At 36.6% G+C, this 19772-nt stretch overlaps 4 protein-coding genes and 2 pseudogenes across 10 annotated transcripts in view; 2 read left to right on the top strand and 4 right to left on the bottom strand.

Annotated features, from left to right (window-relative positions):
* Positions 1–230: 230 nt before the first annotated feature.
* LOC108365566 (acid phosphatase type 7) lies at positions 231–10467 on the bottom strand. Of its 7 annotated transcripts, none has more exons than XM_017619621.1 (6): positions 10225–10467; positions 9597–9727; positions 5260–5423; positions 4853–5196; positions 4228–4786; positions 3277–4146 (listed from the first exon to the last, which is right to left on the bottom strand). In XM_017619621.1, exons 2-6 carry the CDS (start codon positions 9718–9720, stop codon positions 4009–4011), a joined length of 1329 nt encoding a protein of 442 aa, XP_017475110.1. In that variant the 5' UTR covers positions 9721–9727; positions 10225–10467; the 3' UTR covers positions 3277–4008. The 7 variants fall into 7 exon arrangements, with proteins under 7 accessions (XP_017475108.1, XP_017475107.1, XP_017475109.1 ...); XM_017619623.1 differs by lacking the exons at positions 3277–4146; positions 4228–4786; positions 4853–5196; positions 5260–5423 and adding exons at positions 5601–6255; positions 6332–6890; positions 6964–7307; positions 7494–7651 and having other exon boundaries at positions 10225–10465; XM_017619619.1 differs by lacking the exons at positions 3277–4146; positions 4228–4786; positions 4853–5196; positions 5260–5423 and adding exons at positions 231–587; positions 683–1244; positions 1306–1819 and having other exon boundaries at positions 9597–9684; positions 10182–10428.
* The window catches only part of LOC108365572 (40S ribosomal protein S12, mitochondrial-like), a 25114-nt gene continuing 7727 nt past the window's right edge, over positions 2386–19772 (top strand). The window contains exons 1-2 of the mRNA XM_017619627.1: positions 2386–2392; positions 5844–5851. The gene's annotated coding sequence lies outside the window, so the exon portion shown is untranslated. The remainder of the gene's footprint in view (positions 2393–5843; positions 5852–19772) is intronic.
* On the top strand, positions 13092–15818 carry LOC108365573 (mediator of RNA polymerase II transcription subunit 22-like). The gene is made up of 3 exons (XM_017619628.1): positions 13092–13377; positions 15372–15473; positions 15579–15818. Exons 1-3 carry the CDS (start codon positions 13263–13265, stop codon positions 15794–15796), a joined length of 435 nt encoding a protein of 144 aa, XP_017475117.1. The 5' UTR covers positions 13092–13262; the 3' UTR covers positions 15797–15818.
* LOC108365570 (ADP-ribosylation factor 4 pseudogene) lies at positions 13392–14071 on the bottom strand (annotated as a pseudogene).
* Positions 14436–19772, bottom strand: part of LOC108365571 (ADP-ribosylation factor 4-like) — an 8904-nt pseudogene continuing 3567 nt past the window's right edge.
* Positions 15810–18285, bottom strand: LOC108365568 (uncharacterized). The gene is made up of 6 exons (XM_017619626.1): positions 18034–18285; positions 17702–17978; positions 17462–17648; positions 17181–17402; positions 16105–16356; positions 15810–16039 (listed from the first exon to the last, which is right to left on the bottom strand). Exons 1-6 carry the CDS (start codon positions 18091–18093, stop codon positions 15892–15894), a joined length of 1146 nt encoding a protein of 381 aa, XP_017475115.1. The 5' UTR covers positions 18094–18285; the 3' UTR covers positions 15810–15891.

The raw sequence follows: 19772 nt of genomic DNA, 5'->3' as shown, positions 1-19772 counted from the left end.
TAGTCGAGTGGAAATTTCAGGCAATGACGTGAAGTTTTCGATACGATTCGACTCTCGAATAACGACTTGCATTCGGCACGACTCTCGCAATGAGGGTGATTGATTATTATTACATCAATATTTTTAAGGTACAATTAAATGTCTACATACCAGCGTGGATTTCAGGACACAATTTTTATTTTTATTTTATATACATATATTTAATTAATCAAGCGCATAAAATAAAAGTGTTATGTGTGATCATAAGGGTTAAATTAAATTATATCGACGAACTTAGCACAGAAAAGCAATTCTTGAGCAAATGAGAGTATCTTTTTAATCAATTAAAGTTAAAATCTAACGTCACCATCGTCCTTGCGGCTAAAAGCAGTCAGTTTTACAGCCAATTTTTAATTTTGTGGTTTTGATATTTTTATGATTTTTTTTTCTTTTCACTCCTGAATCTGCGTTCACATTTCACTATAGGCCACGTGTTTATCTTTGATTATCCAGAATGAATCGACGATTTCGCCATTTTTATCATCAGAAACTTGTTCGAAATAGAGATGAGTGCGATTGTAAGCCTTCATGCGGGTATAGCCGTAGTCCTGGCGAGGAAAAAAAATTAATTCAATATTAACAATTAAAAAATAAATTGAATCTCCAAAAAAAAATTACTCGAAGCCTTTTTCATGACACTTACATTGCTGTGGAAAGCGTTCCACTCTGGCAAAGTTTCGGAAAACGGTTCACGTTCCTCCTTGCAGCCAGCTGAGCCAGTTATAATCTGTATCGGCGCCTTGGCATTGGTGTAGGGTGCTTCTGCAGAGCCATTGTATACCTTGAAATCATAGATGGGCCAGAGCCGCGTGTAAAAATGTTCATGTGCGAAAATCTCAACATCCACGAAGTATTTATAAAACAAATCCTCCAAGCCGAACAATTTTCCCAGCGGCAAACCCTGTCGTATGAATGTCTCGAGTTTGTCGTTGCAATCGTACTCTTTGTTGTCGCTGCAATACATCGGCCGATGACCATAGGTGATGACCCATGGACGTTGCGCACGGTTCTCTGGCTTGTTGGCCTCGCGTAAATCATTCTCCAGCCACTCGAACTGTTTGGTAAGCAACTTGAGCCCATAATCCAAAAAGTAGTATACCTCGGTGGAGAAGGATACAAAATGTATGGGTCCTAAATCGAAGCTATACCAAAGGCTATCACCCTCGCCGGGCATATTGAAGCGTGTTTTGTAATTTGAAAAGTTGCTACACGCAAAAATTATTATTATTCATACAGACTGAGTTATTCAAAACTATTCACACTCACTATTTCTCCTCATGATTACCAGGGCATACCATGTACGGCACATAGGCGGCAATGGTTTCCACTTGTCGCATGAATTCATCACCCACGCGCGCATTCTGGGTATCCATGTCGTAAGCAAAGTCGCCGACGTGTATGATTGCATCGTACATGCCTTGTTGAGTGTCCTGCTGAAGGCGCGCCAAGGATTGTGCATTCTCGTTGCCCATGTCGCCGTAAATGGCCAAACGTGGTTGCCAGTCGCTGCCAGCGGGTGGTGTGGTGAACGTGAAGCGTGCTGACCAACCAAAATCGCTGCCACAAGAATATTCATAGCGCGTTTGCGGCTTCAAGTCACGCAATGTCACCTTGTGTATGTATTGGGAGTGCGCCTTGGGTCCGCCATCGACAAAATGCCGCGAGTCGCCAGTAATGTTGATTAAACGTTTGGTATCGGCATAGTTTTCGCTATACACCACCACTGATTGGTTGGTGGCGTCGCGGGTGGACCAAGTGACTGAGATTTCGTTGTTATTTGCTTTTGAGAAATAGAAGAAAGTTTGATAAAAGTCAGTTATGTGAGGTCACATTTAGCAAACAAACACTAGGATCAATTATCACATATCAGCCACATAGCACATTGCACCAAATCAAATCAAAGGAATTGAGAGACATAAGGCAAAAAGTGCATCAAATCAATTCCAAACCGATCACATCAAGCCAAGTCAATCATTTTGATTTATATTTATTTATTTATTTTAGTTAAACCAAGTCAATTCATACAGAGGCTACATCAAGTCGTCGAGTCAGATCGATCACATCAAGTCAAGAGAAATCAAATTTCATTACATCAATCAAATGATGTGGTATCAAATCAAGACATGAAGCAAAGTCAACCACCACTACATCAAGTCAGTTCAAATAACAGCAACAACCCAGCAAACACAGTTTTAAACGTTTGAGAAAAATGTATTTCTCAATGTGATTTCAAATTTTTTTCTCAAATGATTCTCAAATTGATTAATTTTACATTTGAAATTCATTTGAGGTTGATTTGAAGAAAGATGTCAAGTATCAAACGATATAAAAATGCGCAGTTAAATCAAAAATTGTAAGAATAAAATTAAGATCAATAGAAAAAAAAACAATGAATAGAAAAAAAATTCAAAGAGAAAGCCCACAAATAGTGGATTTGATGTTTTCGCGATTGAAAAAGCTGCAGCCCTTCAAGACGAATTTATTATAAATTACTTTATCTTAATTGTTTCTTTTATTATGTACATTCATATGTACATCGCGAAGAAAAAACAAATATGAAATATACATTTCCTATGATAAATTTTATTTCCACACATGATAAAAACATAGCAAGGTAGAACCGTTCTCTCAATTTGTCGGCCATGATTTTTTTTTTGAAGTTTGCCAACATTTTAAAATCATATAAAAGTGAAAATAAAAAATTGAAATTGTTCGAAACTGTTGTTGCTTGAGATTGAAAATGAAAGTGTGTGTGTGAGTTTGTGAGTAAATTTAAAAATTAAATTGTTTGGAAACGTCAAGAATTTCAAAAGTGAATCTCAGCGGTTCTACCTTACTATATTTTTATCATGTTTCCACATTTGAAGTACATTTGATAAATAACCTTTGAAATTGATTTGAGAGTTAACCATATTCTCAAATGGAGATCAAACTCCCCTTTTTATTGAGAAAGCTGTAATTTTCAAATCAATATCAAATCATTTTCAAACGTTTGAAATTTGAGAAAGGCTTTGATTTCAAATCATTCTTAAATGTATATCAAACCTAACTGTTTGCTGGGAAGCCAAGGCAAATCACATCACATCCTTTCAAATTCAGCAATAAAATACGAATATGCAGGGATATCTATCATTCAAATCACAACTAGTCAAATCAAATCGAGTAATTTAAAATCACATCAAACCCAAGTCAGAGAAGATGAAATCCATTTCAGTGATGTCAAACAAATCAGGTATATTTGGTGTGATTAAATAGCGTTATATTTATAATTATAACATATTTATATATGTAAAAATACATTTGGTAGGTAATCAGAGTCGAGTTGGCTGAACTGCATTAAATTTTTGTATTTAATTTTTACAAACACTTGCTTGAATATTTAAAAAAAAATCTATGTGCATCAATTTTTCTCCAATAAAAAATATGTTAAGATTTTATACGATTTGTTTCAAATATACGGGCATGTGCGGCAAATCGTATGATTTGCAAACCTTACTTTAGAGATTTATTTACAAAGAAGCAAAATTTCGCACTGAATCGATGGATATGGATGGATGGATATTTATTACTTTTCATAAAAATATACAAAAATAGTACGATTTGCAGCACATGCCCGATAGTCAATTTATTTTAGATCAATTAAAAAATTTTGAATTACAATAAATATTGCACAGCCTTATATTTTCTTAAAAATTGTATGTATACATATGTAAAAGTAGCATACATATTTATTGATTGCATCATTAAAATAGTATAAAGGTAAATGTGTTAGGCATTCATGCATGTACATATGTATAATTTTGTACTTAAGCGATTAGAAATAAAATACGCAATTTATTGCGTTAATCGTATATATATATGTAAATAAAATATTAGATATAAGGCGTCATTTGGCGATTTCACAGCCTGCCACGTGATTAAATGTATGTAAAGTTTGCCTAACTTCTTCTAAAATGTTCAGCACCGACCTCAAACTTCCATATAACTGCCGTGTTTGTCCTTCACCACCCAGAATGCATCTATTATTTGACCGTCTTTGTCATCTGACACCTGCTCGAAATATAAATGTGTGCCATTGTGCGCCTTCAAGCGTGTATAGCCGAAATCCTACAAAGTAAAAATGAAAATAAGTATAATCAAATACTTTCCCGCCAATTCCAACTTCACATCCATTTCATGCTCACACACCTGACTATGAAAGGCGCTCCACTTTGGCATCACTTTGAAAAAGGGTTCACGTCCCTCTTTATTACCCGCCGAACCCGTTATAATATGCACGGGTGCACGCGGATTATGATAGGGCGCCTGCAAAGAGCCATTAAACACTTGATAATCGTAAAGTGGCCACATTCGCTCATAGCAATGTTCATGGGCCCATATCGCCACATCAACACCGTGCTCATAGAAAACTTTCTCTAGTCCAAACATGTGCATCAATGGCAGCCCAGCGCGCACCACCGTTTCATGCTTCGAGCAGTCATTGCCATTATCATTACTACAATACATTGGACGATGGGCAAATGTGATGATCCAGGGACGTTGCTTGCGATTCTCTGGTTGATTGGCCTCCTTCAAATCGCGCATCAGCCACTCGTATTGAAAGATTAAACTCTTCAAGCCATAGTGGAGAAAGTAGTACAGCTCAGTGGAGAAGGTAACAAAGTGAATGGGACCTAAATCGAAGCTATAAAAGAGGTTTTCCGTGCCTCCAGGCATGCTAAAGCGTGCGCGATAGTTGGAAAAGTTACTAGCAATTGCAAAAATTACATTATAAACTAAATTTTCATTCCACAACCACCCATACACTACTCACTATGTTTGCTCATGATTACCAGCGCACACCATATACGGCACATAAGCGGCTATAGCCTCTATTTGGCGCATAAATTCATCGCCGACAGCGGCATTCTCCGAATGCATGTCGTATGCAAAATCGCCCACATGTAAAATCGCATCGTACATGTCACGCTGGGTGTCCTGCTGCAAGCGCGGCAACGACTGCGCATTCTCATTGCCCAAGTCACCGTATATGGCTAGCGTGGGTGACCAATGCGCATGCCCAGGCGGTGTGCGGAACCAATATTGTGGTGACCAGCCCAGCGGACTGCCACAATGATAAATGTAACGCTGCTCCGGTTGCAAGTTGGTCAAAGTTACCTGCAGTGTGGAAGAGAAGTGTTTAAGGTGGGAAAAAGGAAATGCCAGAGCAAGCTAACTTACCCGATGCATGTACTGTGTGCTATGCGTTTGGCCACCATCTATAAACTTTTGTGGTGGCTGAGTGGAATTTTGCACGAACTCAAATTTTTCAAGCCCGTATTGACAGATTGACGTTTTGGTGTCGTCGCGCGTCGACCAAGTGACAACATAGTCGCGGGTGGACTCTTTAAAATAATTTTTGAAATTTATAAAAAATATGTGTGTATTGGTGATATACAAACAGAAATAAAGGAGTAATTAAAATGTAGTTTAAAATAAAGTGGGGTGTTGAAAAATTGCAAAAAAGGATTTAGATATTTACAAAAGACACTGGTACATTGAAACAAATTCTTGGTTTAACAAAATATTTTTTTTTTTTCACCGTCAAATAAATATTTATTTACATAGATTTAAATTGTATAGGCCACAAAATTAAAAACAAAATCAGACACTTAAAAAGTTAAGGTTATGTACTTCACCAATACATAGGATTTCACTAACAATTTAAAGAAACAGCTTAAAACTAAACAAATGCGTCTAATGCTTGCTCAATTTCACAAGCAATTCATTAGATATGTATGTATGTATATATATATACCAATAAGTATAGTAAGTAGCTTAGGTTTCACAAAAAAGATAAAATACGCTTGAGATTCGCTGCTAGGTACACGAGCTGCGCTTTTCGGTTAATACTGTCATGAGCCAATTTATCTTTTCTAAATGGAATGTCAATATATTAAAATTTATGCCATATCTTAAAACTATGCCGTAAATTTTTGTGTGGTAAATAGCATTTACTATTTGTAATTTGTCGTATTGTGCTAAACATAACCAATGCCTTTCCAGTTTCTGTCGATTCCCAAACCGCTCTCGTTACACTTCTTATGGGCTATAACTGCCATGTTTGTCTTTGATTATCCAGAACGCGTCGATTATATCACCATTTTTATCATCGGAAACCTGCTCGAAATACAAATGCGTGCGATTGTAGGCTTTCATACGCGTGTAGCCATAATCCTAGGGAAGCAAATAGATTGCAACACATATTTAATCATTTACTTTTGCTACTCCCTTTGCCTCAATCGAAACTCACCTGACTGTGAAATGCACTCCACTCGGGCGTATCTCTTTCGAATGGCTCACGCCCCTCCTTGCACCCCGCCGAGCCTGTTATCAAGTGCACCGGCGCGCGTGGATTGCGATATGGCTCTTCCAGCGAACCATTCAATACTGTGTAGTTGTAAATAGGCCATAAACGCTCATAAGAATGCTCATGCGCCCATATTTCCACATCCACGCCATGCTCATAAAAGAGATCTTCCAATCCGAACATATGAAAAAAAGGCCAGCCAACGCGTGTTAGCGTTTCCGAATGCGTACAATCATCACCGTTTCCATTGCTGCAGTACATTGGACGGTGTCCATAGACAATGATCCAGGGACGAAGCGCACGATTATCTGGTTCATTAGCGGACTCTAAGTCGCGTAAAAGCCATTCGTATTGAAAGACGAGCATCTTCAGGCCATAGTTGAGGAAGTAATACAATTCCGTTGAGATACCAATAAAGTGCACTGGGCCCAAATTGAAGCTGTAGAAGAGATTCTCCGTGCCGCCAGGCATGTTGAAACGTGCACGATAATTCGAAAAGTTGCTGCAGCCACAAATGTTTCAAGATAAATTTAATTTTCGTACATTTTCTTCTTTTAACAAATTTCTCAACTCACTACTTCTCCTCGTGATTGCCCGGCACCACCATGTATGGCACATAGGCAGCAATCGTTTCCACTTGTCGCATAAATTCATCACCCACGCGCGCATTCTCCGTATTCATGTCGTAGGCGAAATCACCAACGTGTATGATCGCATCATACATGCCACGCTGCGTGTCCTGTTGCAGGCGCGCCAGCGATTGTGCATTTTCATTGCCCATATCGCCGTAGAGTGCCACAGTTGGCGCCCAATCAACGCCAGCAGGCACTGTGCGAAATTCAAAGCGCGGTGACCAACCCAATTGACCGCCACAATGATACAAGTAAGTGCGGTTGGGCAAGAGATTAGATATCGAGACCTATTTGTGTATATTTGAAATCAGAGTGCGAGGAAAAAGAAACAAAAAGGGAATCAAACGCAGCTCAAGAAAACAATAATAATGCATTATACAGTAAATGAGTAAATCGTACAGGCTTTTTTTACAAAGTCAAGCCGTCATGGGCTACTCGTTTACTGGTACAGCAAAGTGTCTTGGTAACTTTACCCTATGTATGTATTGTGATATTTTCTTATCGCCGCCATCAACAAACTTCTGGGACGTCCCATAGGCGCGCTGTGTTAAACTATCAAAACCGTACTCAACAATGGATTCAATGGCATCATCACGCGTGGACCATGTCACCACAACTTCATTGGATTGTTCTGTAAATACAGAAGTAGCAAACAGAGAAGACATGATTGCTGGTGTGCCAATGAAATATTGCATTCTAAAAAGCTAGCTTCATACATTTTAATTTTTCTGATTTCATAGTAATAATTTAACGATTTTAGATTTAAAAAAAAAAAATCAGAAGGTCCTCTCAATCAACAAAGAAAAATATGCATATGATTCTAAAGTGCTTTTGCGTAGCATTGAGTAAAAAATAAGTTTCAAATTTTTTTTATTTTTAATATCGGTCATTGTTATTGTTTTCTTATCTTTGTTTGCCATTTTCTGCTAGACTAGCAGCCCACCACAATAAGTTCGACGAGCTGGCTTATCAGCGCACTCCAATGAGCGTAAATAATAGGCGTCAAATGTAATCCAGGGTTTGAAAAAAAACTGGGCTATGAAAACAATACATTTTTTTGAGCTTAATTATAGAAATATTGCGATTAGTATGAACATATACACTTACTTGAAGAACACAGATTCCACGTACATAAAATCGTATTTATTCATTTTATAAATGCCTCATTAATGTTTGCAATATTTTCCATAAGTAAATACAGTGTTGGCAAAATGTTAATCTGATTAACGATTAAAAATTCACGATTAAAATGTTAATCGCGATTGACGGGAAAAATTAATTCGTTCCCACGACAGTCGGGTCTACGTAACCGGAACGACCCAGATTTATATTTGGCTAAGGACTGTCACTCCAGCAACACTCCCCAAAACTCTTTGGGGAACTTGTTTGCTGCTACAACAACAACAGTAAAATTAATTAATCGTAATCAACTGTATGATTAATGAATAATTTTTTTTAATCGTTTATCGCTGGCGGCAATTACGATAAATAATTTTAATCATCAATCGTTAGTCCAATTAAAAGCAAAATTTCATTACGTTGTCTACTTTATCCGAATTCGAAACCAAACACCAGTTGTAGTAAATATTTTGTGTTTTACGCTTATAATATAAAATAATAATTATAATTATTATTAGTAATACATAAAGTGAGAACTTATACAACACAGCGCACGTGTGCAGAGGGATATTAAAACCTAGTTGCACACCAAATTTCTTAGATTGATGAGGAAACCCGACTTAGCCATACCCGATTAACTGACTTTGTGTGCACAGGAAAATTTCAGCATTAATTAATTAATCACCAAACTAACTTAATCAAATTAAGAGTTAATGATTCAAAATTAATTTTTTTATCGCAGTTACTAATAACTGTTTAATCAAATTAAAATCAATCATGATTAACTGTAATCGGATTGAATTTAATCGAATCAACTAACTGATTAAAAAATCAATCGATTGGTGCCAGCTTTTAGTAAAGTGTCCCCTTTCGAATGAGGGGGGTTTAGGGGGTTACGTCCCCTCCCCCTGTATTAATTTGACCCTACCGAATTTGTCGTACCTCTTTTGGACTTAGCAAATTTGCTTTTTATTATATACAAACAAGAATTAATTAAAAAAGTTTCCTAATACTTTTGGAAACGATGCATTTTTAGTTACTCTTGCTTCCTTAATCAAAATATGAGATCTGACAAAAATACGACTTAGCAACTTTTCACTCTAAGCTAGCAATATGTATACTGATAACAGAAACTCGTTTTCAAGGCAAACAATCTGAAGCTTAGCCAATATTACATATGTAGGTATGTAACTTGCATGCCCATATGCACTTTTACCACCCACTAATTGTGATGAGGCATTATTTTAGCATATGCACTTTAGTATGCATGTATTTGCAATGTAAATTGGTATGTATGTATGTATATGTTTTTACAAATCCCTACAATTTCTTTCCCCGCACCTTCCAGAATTTTTTCTGGAAAATTTTCATTTCGACACAGCCGCAAAATTGGTACGTATGTACATATTTCAAAGTGGTTAGATGGCTTAAAATAAACTATATTTTTGTCCACTTACCTCCGAAAGCCAAATGTACTTGTTCCGGTTGATAGTGGTATACTTTGTTCACATTGATCTCCTCCAGCTTTTGCGCAGCAACGCTGACCAGTAAAGCAAATGGAAATAAAAATAGTGAACGCATTGCGTTCNTTTTCACTCTAAGCTAGCAATATGTATACTGATAACAGAAACTCGTTTTCAAGGCAAACAATCTGAAGCTTAGCCAATAATACATATCTAGGTATGTAACTTGCATGCCCATATGCACTTTTACCACCCACTAATTGTGATGAGGCATTATTTTAGCAGATGCACTTTAGTATGCATGTATTTGCAATGTAAATTGGTATGTATGTATGTATATGTTTTTACAAATCCCTACAATTTCTTTCCCCGCACCTTCCAGAATTTTTTCTGGAAAATTTTCATTTCGACACAGCCGCAAAATTGGTACGTATGTACATATTTCAAAGTGGTTAGATGGCTTAAAATAAACTATATTTTTGTCCACTTACCTCCGAAAGCCAAATGTACTTGTTCCGGTTGATAGTGGTATACTTTGTTCACATTGATCTCCTCCAGCTTTTGCGCAGCAACGCTGACCAGTAAAGCAAATGGAAATAAAAATAGTGAACGCATTGCGTTCCAGATTTTTTCAAACAACTGGTCACAAAGTTCAATTTATCGACGCAGATTATATATGTAATATATTTGAATAATACTCCGCGTCACTAATTGCAATAGTTTAAGCTGAATAAGACAAACTCATGCGAAAATGGATCCGATTTCTTTGGAAACCAAAAGCAAAATCAACCCAGAAATAGCAAAAGAAAACAGTACACATGGGGATGGAATGATACTACGAGTAAATACAAGTACATAGTCGATACTTTTTGATCGATACCAAGAAATTTTGGCATCGATGCTTTTGATCCAAGTACTGAGTGGGTATCGAAAAACAAATACTCGTATCGAAACACGATACCACGGCAAATTTGGCTTCGGCAATTTTTTTGATGTCATCACCTCCAACTGTCATTTTGACTAACAACATGATTGAAAGTTTTTGTGTGTGAGCACTTTGATGTCTTGATATAAGTATTTGCCACATGACGCCACCAGACAACATTCTCTCAATTTAGGTGTTTACAAACTTTAGAATCTTAAAAAAAAATTTGTGTAACAGTTACCTCAAACGTAATCATAAATAATGAAATAGGGTACTGCTTCTTATTTTTCATCGATCTTACCACCAGCACATATGGCTGTCAAGCTATTAAGTTGCCTGCAATAGATGTCAAGCAATAAGCGCTGGCATATATTGCAGCCCATTAAAAATAAGCGGTCTTCATTGAAAATATCAGCCCAATTCTGAATACTCTCGGGGAGTTTGTTATCCGTGCAGTTGGCAGAACAAAAACAAAAATTACAATTACAAATTATACGCACTTTGACAATCAGTACAAAACAAAGTTAAAACAAACACATCATTTTGACATACAGTTTCCTAATGTCAAAACGATGTGTTTGTTGTAAACAAGGCGAATTCATATTACAACAAAAACATCACTTTGCCATTAACAGTGGCTACACACGACGAACATATCCGCGCACATGCGGAAATTTTGATTTTCAGCGAGCATGCTCGTCGTTTGTAGCGTGGTTTGCGAGCATCGCATTGGAAACAAAAACAACAACCTCATTTTGTGTTGATGCTTGCAGTGTGCACATCGCGGATAAATGCATCCAAGCCATGTGCGTTAATTGAATTTTTGATAAATGAGGCTAAATTACTATATGTATATGTATGTACATACATATAAGTAAAATATAAATAAATTTAAGTAACACATACATAAAAAACCCTAAGTCATAAGTATTTCAATTGCATCATCCGCGTCTTTTCTTTCCATGTTTACGCTTTGAGTACAAAATCACTTATGAGCCGCTCGCCGTCTGTAGCAAACGACAGCGAGCATGTTGGCGCACATGTGCGCGGATATGTTCGTCGTGTGTAGCCACTGTAACAGGCTAACCTAATATTCACGCACGCCGCCAATTTACTGTCAAAAATTTCTCATGCACATACAACTTGTATGGGACCAACCGAAATTGAACGGCGTGCGTATGAAGCTAACTCAATTTCCAATTTTTGTTCTGCGTGACATTTTGATTTGACGTTTCGCTCAATGAAATCAAATGCAAACGCACGCAAGCCAATTTCGGGTGACGCAAAAAAATAAATTCGACGTCGTGCGTACCAAAACGCAAGCCGCGAATATTAGGTTAGCCTGTAAGAAGTAATGCGGCGAAAATCTTAATTCGCCATCAACACCACCTTGTATAAATTCGCCTTGGTACTGATTAGCTTTGTTTCTTAACAGATAATTATTACAAATTATCACTTATTTCTGCTGGAGCGCGTTTCTTAACCCAATTAACTAGCAGAAATTAGCAGCTCTCTCGTTCTTACGCTCATCTTTTCTTTGCTCCCTTGCTAATTTCTGTTAGTAAAATTTTTACTAGCAGAAACTAGCAGCTGTAAAAATGAATAAACAAAGGCTTTGTTTCTTTTCTTTTCTAGCAGATAATTATCAGGAAGAAGAAGAATGAGAAAATTGAAAGAATTACGCTCACAGAGAGCGCAATAACGAAAAAGTAAAGAAACGCAAAACTAGCAGAAACTAGAAAGTAATCAGCTGATCGGTGTATTTGACTATTGAAAATATTTGGCGCGAACTTTTGTTTATCCATTTTGACAGCTGCTAGTTTCTGCTAGTCAAAATTTTATTAGCAGAAATTAGCAGGAGAGCCAAAGAAAGAAGAGCGGAAGAACGAGAGAGAGCTGCTAGTTTCGGCCAGTTTTTGGGTTAAGAAACACTTTCCAGCAAAAGTTTGTGATCATTTGTGATAATTATCTGTTAAGAAACAAAGCCAACAATTTGCGCCAGATATTAGCTTTGTTTCTTAACAGATAATTATCACAAATTTTTACTGGATTCTGCTGGAAAGCGTTTCTTAACACAAAAAATTTGCAGAAGAGAGCCAAAAAGAGAGCATAAAAACCGAGAGAGCTGCAAAGTAATATATTTAAAAAGCAGCTGTTCAAAACGCACAAGGAAAAAGATGGCAAGTTTATTTTACTTCGTTTTAATACAACAAATTGAGTGCATCGTTATCAAAACACTTTGAAATATTGCAGAATGTAAGGATTTGTGCATGCATTTGAATATATGTGTGTGTGTATACTGTGATTGCAAATTTCTGCTAGTTTTCGTTTCTTTACTTTTTCCTCTTTTGATCTCTTTGTGCGTAAAATTATACTCTCCTCTGTTCAATAGTCAAATACAACGATCTGTTTACTTGCTAGTTTTGCGTTTCTTTACGTTTTCGTTATTTTGCTCTCTGTGAGCGTAATCCTCTTAATTTTCCCATTCTTCTTCCTGATAATTATCTGCTAGAAAAGAAAAGAAACAAAGCCAATGTCAATGTCCGTATAATTTGTTGTTGTAATTTTTGTTTTTGTTCTACCAACGCCACCTTTAATAAATTCGCTTTGGGTGTGCTGTCAAATCAGTAAAAGCAAAAACAAAATCAGCTGATTAAAAAAAACCTCCTCGATAAATTCGCCTTGGCAGTATATTTTATTAATAATTAGTTTTTGCACAAATATATTTATTAAAAATGAGCAGCAGTGCCGGCGGCGCGCGTGCATTACCGCAGTCAAAGGAAGCGCTACTAAAATCCTACAACACACGTCTGAAAGAGGATGTACGCAGCATGTTGGAGAATTTCGAAGGTACAGATCACAAACTAGTAAATTTACTTTATTTTTCTTTCCTTCTAAATATTTGATACATATTACTTAATTGAATACGTTCCACTGTGTCGCTTGCCGCGTGTACTTGTCAGCATTTGCTGTAACTGTTGCAAGCCCTCCGCCAGGCCCATGCCGTTGATGGCGCAGCACTCCTGTATAGCCCACTGCTGCGTTAGAGATTGTAATTGCAACAATGCCATTAACTGTTCCGCCCCTAAGGCGCCTGGCAAATCCTGTTTGTTGGCAAATAAAAGGAATACAGCTTCCGCTAGCTCTGGACGACACCACAGCCACCGCAACTCATCCAGGGCTCGGGGCAAACGACGTACATCTGTTGCATCGACTACAAATATAATAGCACGCGTATTTTGATTGTAATGCTCCCAAAGCACGCGCGTACGCGGTCGAGACCCACTAACATCCCAAATATTCATTACCATTTTGCCGCAACGCACTTTTTCAACATTGAAGCCTACCGTGGGTACTGACTCAATATTGCGGTCCAATTTCAGCTGATATAGTATAGTTGTTTTGCCAGCATTATCGAGGCCCAGCATACCGACACGCAATTCCGGTTCAACTTTAGGAAACCAACGGCCAAATAATTGCGATATACGGCCGCCCATTTGGGGAATTTTAGATGATAGTCAAAAGCGAGGAATAATTCTGCACGCACAAATGAGCGTCAAGTTAGACGTAACAAATAGTGTTCACTGCCTAACTATGTGCCGCTGACGTGGCTAAGTTTCGAAAAATTGTGCGAACAAAAATAGCAGTCACTAATATTATATCATAAAAGCTGTTTGTATCTATATTTTACACGCTACTTAATTTAACTTTACAAATTCTTTATTATGAAAACCGGCACCATACCAGGCATATTTGTATTAATACGCCCGTTGAAAGCAGTGCATGTACCTAGGTATATTATCTTACTGCATATACATATGTTTATATTTAAAAAAATAAATAAAATATGTAGTCATCGCCATTGTCTAGCAGTTTATCAGATCGTCTGGCATAAGTATGGCTGTATAACTTAGTTGTTATATTTTTTGCGTTTATTAAGCATATCGCACAGATACTCAAAACCATCGTAGTCCATTACCGCGCGTAGCACAATTACCGTGTACATGCCAATCTTGTTTGATGTCATGTAAGTTCAAGCGCTTCACAATTTTGCCAATACAAAGCGCTTGTGGCAAGTCTTGCTTATTGGCAAGCACTAGCAACACAGCATCGCACAATTCAGGACAATCCAACATGGCATGTAGCTCATCTGCCGCCTCACTCAAACGTTCAACATCGGCGGCGTCTACTACAAAGATCACCGCGGAGGTATTAGCAAAGTAATGATGCCAAAGATTACGTATGCGTTGTTGGCCGCCAATGTCCCAGACTGAAAAACGTATATTTTTGTATTCCACAGTTTCAACATTGAAGCCAATGGTGGGCATTGTCGTTACGACTTCGCCAACTTTCAGTTTGTAGAGTATAGTAGTTTTCCCAGCGCCATCGAGACCAACCATTAGGATGCGTATATCTTCTTTACCCAGAAAATATTTTACTAGATTTGAAATTAAAAGGCCCATGTGAAAAAAGTACAGCAGGGGATTGCGCTTTCTTCGCCTGTTTGGAATGTAAATATATAGTTTTTGTTTTACAGCCAATTTCACGAAAGCAATTTAAGTTAAAAATGATTTTAATTTTTTGAATATTATATAGAAATTGACAGAAAATAAAAAAATCATTTCCATTTAATTTGCTGGTGAGACCGGCTGTTAAAGATTTTTGAGAAAATTTGACTTCCCTGACTTTTGAATTGCCAACTTTTTGAAATCATGTAGAATGCCATATCAATTGGATGTTAGAAAGAGTTTTTGGAGTTATTTGCAATCATTGCCTATTTCGGCATTTACCTCGCTTCCACTGATATCCCAAAACTTAAGATATCTTCCTTCCTCTAATTTCAGAAATAATTAAATTGGCACGTGGCGAAGGCGACTCTCAAATCTCCAAAACAACACAGTGCGAGCAGGATACATATGAAATGCAAGTGCGTGCTGCGAATATCGGTAAGTCCAAGAAAACATCCGATGATCTCCTTAAATGTATGTTAAGATAATGCTTTCTTAATAAATATTTTCAATAACGGTTCCCGTTTTCTATTCTATTTTCAGTGCGCGCCGGCGAATCACTCATGAAACTTGTATCAGACATTAAACAGTATCTAATTTTAAACGATTTTCACTCAGTTAATGAGGCAATCACCAATAACTCGCAATTATTCCGTTCAAAACAAATGGAATGCGATAAGAAGCTAATGAAATTGCGGGACGAAATGGCAATGGATTTGTATGATCTCGAAGAGGAATATTATACTAGCATATTTAAATGAAAATAAATTAAGTTTCAAAATACTCCTCTCTATTACTACTTAAATATATAAGATTTAATACTTTTTGTATGTCTAAGTACATAGTATATCCAAGATTAATTTGCCGCATCGCTATCGTCATCATTGCTTTCATCATCCAAATACTCAAAATTCGGTTTGCGTATACAATAAGCGGCTGGTGTATTTCTGTTTGGGCTGACCTTTTCTTCAGGCAATGGTTTGCCATCCCCGCTCGGCTGTTTGCTGCGATACGAGATAAAAGTTATTTAACTAGAAATAAAGTTTTTTTTTTTTTAATTTATGCGCACCTCTTTTTTGGCAGCCGCGGTCTGCCCGGTATTCTGCAAAAATTGCGCAAATATTCGGGCAAACTTGGCGGTTCCATATTACCATATGTAATGCCAAAAATATGACCAGGATACACCGCAGACGCTAGCACTTTTAAATTAAAAGGGCTTGGCAAGGGCGAGTAGTGTATTTCTAAATAATTGTTCGATTTGTCTTTCACACACTTGTCAGTTGTTAATTTGACGGTAACTAGTACTTCCGAATTAAGACAACTAAAAGTAATAAGTAGCAGGAGGAAGAATTCGTATAATAAAATTAATTATTGCTCTTTTAGGTAATTATTAATGTTTATTATTTTTTATTTAAGTCTAGCACGTTATACAACAAATGCCATATAAATCCACATTTAAATTTTGTACAAAAATTATAAAAACTACTATTATCCTGTGTTCGACATTCGACCAGAATTATCTAATTAACGTAGCAATGTTTTGCCCAATGTAAAAATTAAAAAATACATCCAATTTTAAAAATGAAGTTTCAAGTTTCAAGCTGATGAAAAATTTCGTTGATTTTTACCAATTTTTTTTTGCCAGTTTCTTTCATAAAAAAAATTTCGAGCGTACTTTGTATAAAAAAAATGCGAAACACTTTCAACCAAAAAAGTTCTCAAAAATCAACGGTATTTTTTACCAAATTGAAACTTGCATCTTATTTTACTAAAATTTAATTGGCTTCAAAACTCCATACCAAAATTATTTCTAAAGACTAAAGATAAAAAAGTTTGAAACTTTGGTGTTAAGTTGTCAAAGTTTTGCAATTTTTGTAGAAAGTTTGAAATGTAGATTTATATGGATTTATAAGGTGTTTGTTGTATAAACTACTAGACTTAAGAAAATTAAACGGGTCGAAATATCGCACTCCTATTATTTTGTGGACAACTACATGTCAAATGAGTAAACACGGATGTTGTCTGCGCTTTTATGTATACAGAGGTTAAGCGCTATACATAATACAAAGTACGATACTGGACCCATGGCTACTAGACCAGCAACTAGGCTCCAGTCGCTATAAATAATAGGGCCATTAAACTCACTATTTCAAACATTCTTCCTTATTTGGCTCGTGTTCTACGAATATACGTGCTTTCTCGGCGTCCATCTGGAAATGTTCCAAGCACAGAAAATGTCCATGGTAATTTAGAAATGTATCATTTAAATGCACTAAACCGCGGAGTTGATTTCCCAGCTCAGCCACTAATTCTTCGTCGCCGAATATTTTAACCAGCAACTGTATTTTATGAAATAATTTGCTTTTGCTATAAATATTAGAATTCAGAGTAAATCTCCTGATGTACATAACTTCCGCAAAACTTACTGTAGTTTACGATCTAGTTCTTCCACAATATCATTCAACTCGCTGGGGTTACACGGACTTGTTGCACGCCTTAAATCCATGTATAGCTTCTCAACACCCATACTGATGCATGAAACAAATGTATCATTAAGTAAAATTTCACGCATGAAGACACAAGCGCCAGCATACAAATGTGTGATTTTCCCATCTATAAAATAAAAGCGAAACACTAAATGGAAACGTGGGATATTAACAACTGACCTTTTTGTATGAGTAACATAATATTGCGTGTCGTTGAGGTCTCCTCGAATACATACACCTTACAACGCTTTTCACCGCTGAGATGAAGGTTGTGTGGACTTTTAGTGGGGTCTAGGAAGACAAAATTTGAGTCCGTCAGGTGCTGCTCGTTATTGCTGTTGAAATGCACCTTCAGACGCCAAGCAAGCGCTTTGGTTGTATATATTTTTGGTATTTTCTTCGGCAGCTGCAGTTGTTTTAAGTCGTAAAGGCGTGTAATGAATACTTTTTGTGTGGGCTTGAAAAGAAATTATAAAATAATTTAAAGCTAAATAGGGACGGACAGCACTTACGTTGTACACCTTCGGCAGGTCGTCGAACAGAAATTCTTCGCCATATTCCAGAAATTTCATGCTTCTTTATAAAGACAATGTGTATTTAATATTTTAATGCACTCATACGATGATTAATGAAGAATTTGTTTATAATCCGATTGTTTGAATAAAAAACCGCGCGACTATCCAATCAAAACCAAAACAACAGCTGTTTCTGACACTTGCATATACCACAGGGTGGTTGTTTCCCCAATGGCATTCAAACTGCAAGTTTTAAACATGGGTTCTTTCCCATATCACCCGGACTGGATCCACGATTGAGAGAATACAAAGGTTGCGCCGATCTCGGACCGCTATTNACTGATTAGCTTTGTTTCTTAACAGATAATTATTACAAATTATCACTTATTTCTGCTGGAGCGCGTTTCTTAACCCAATTAACTAGCAGAAATTAGCAGCTCTCTCGTTCTTACGCTCATCTTTTCTTTGCTCCCTTGCTAATTTCTGTTAGTAAAATTTTTACTAGCAGAAACTAGCAGCTGTAAAAATGAATAAACAAAGGCTTTGTTTCTTTTCTTTTCTAGCAGATAATTATCAGGAAGAAGAAGAATGAGAAAATTGAAAGAATTACGCTCACAGAGGGCGAAATAACGAAAAAGGAAAGAAACGCAAAACTAGCAGAAACTAGAAAGTAATCAGCTGATCGGTGTATTTGACTATTGAAAATATTTGGCGCGAACTTTTGTTTATCCATTTTGACAGCTGCTAGTTTCTGCTAGTCAAAATTTTATTAGCAGAAATTAGCAGGAGAGCCAAAGAAAGAAGAGCGGAAGAACGAGAGAGAGCTGCTAGTTTCGGCCAGTTTTTGGGTTAAGAAACACTTTCCAGCAAAAGTTTGTGATCATTTGTGATAATTATCTGTTAAGAAACAAAGCCAACAATTTGCGCCAGATATTAGCTTTGTTTCTTAACAGATAATTATCACAAATTTTTACTGGATTCTGCTGGAAAGCGTTTCTTAACACAAAAAATTTGCAGAAGAGAGCCAAAAAGAGAGCATAAAAAACCGAGAGAGCTGCAAAGTAATATATTTAAAAAGCAGCTGTTCAAAACGCACAAGGAAAAAGATGGCAAGTTTATTTTACTTCGTTTTAATACAACAAATTGAGTGCATCGTTATCAAAACACTTTGAAATATTGCAGAATGTACGGATTTGTGCATGCATTTGAATATATGTGTGTGTGTATACTGTGATTGCAAATTTCTGCTAGTTTTCGTTTCTTTACTTTTTCCTCTTTTGATCTCTTTGTGCGTAAAATTATACTCTCCTCTGTTCAATAGTCAAATACAACGATCTGTTTACTTGCTAGTTTTGCGTTTCTTTACGTTTTCGTTATTTTGCTCTCTGTGAGCGTAATCCTCTTAATTTTCCCATTCTTCTTCCTGATAATTATCTGCTAGAAAAGAAAAGAAACAAAGCCAATGTCAATGTCCGTATAATTTGTTGTTGTAATTTTTGTTTTTGTTCTACCAACGCCACCTTTAATAAATTCGCTTTGGGTGTGCTGTCAAATCAGTAAAAGCAAAAACAAAATCAGCTGATTAAAAAAAACCTCCTCGATAAATTCNGTAATATATTTAAAAAGCAGCTGTTCAAAACGCACAAGGAAAAAGATGGCAAGTTTATTTTACTTCGTTTTAATACAACAAATTGAGTGCATCGTTATCAAAACACTTTGAAATATTGCAGAATGTA

Source organism: Rhagoletis zephyria, unplaced genomic scaffold (assembly GCF_001687245.7).
Source record: "Rhagoletis zephyria isolate East Lansing unplaced genomic scaffold, Rhagoletis_zephyria_1.1 Rzeph_scaffold_01913, whole genome shotgun sequence".
Lineage (NCBI taxonomy): Eukaryota > Metazoa > Arthropoda > Insecta > Diptera > Tephritidae > Rhagoletis > Rhagoletis zephyria.
The sequence above is the reverse complement of the archived record's forward strand: the minus strand, read 5'-3'. Positions and strand labels throughout refer to the sequence as shown.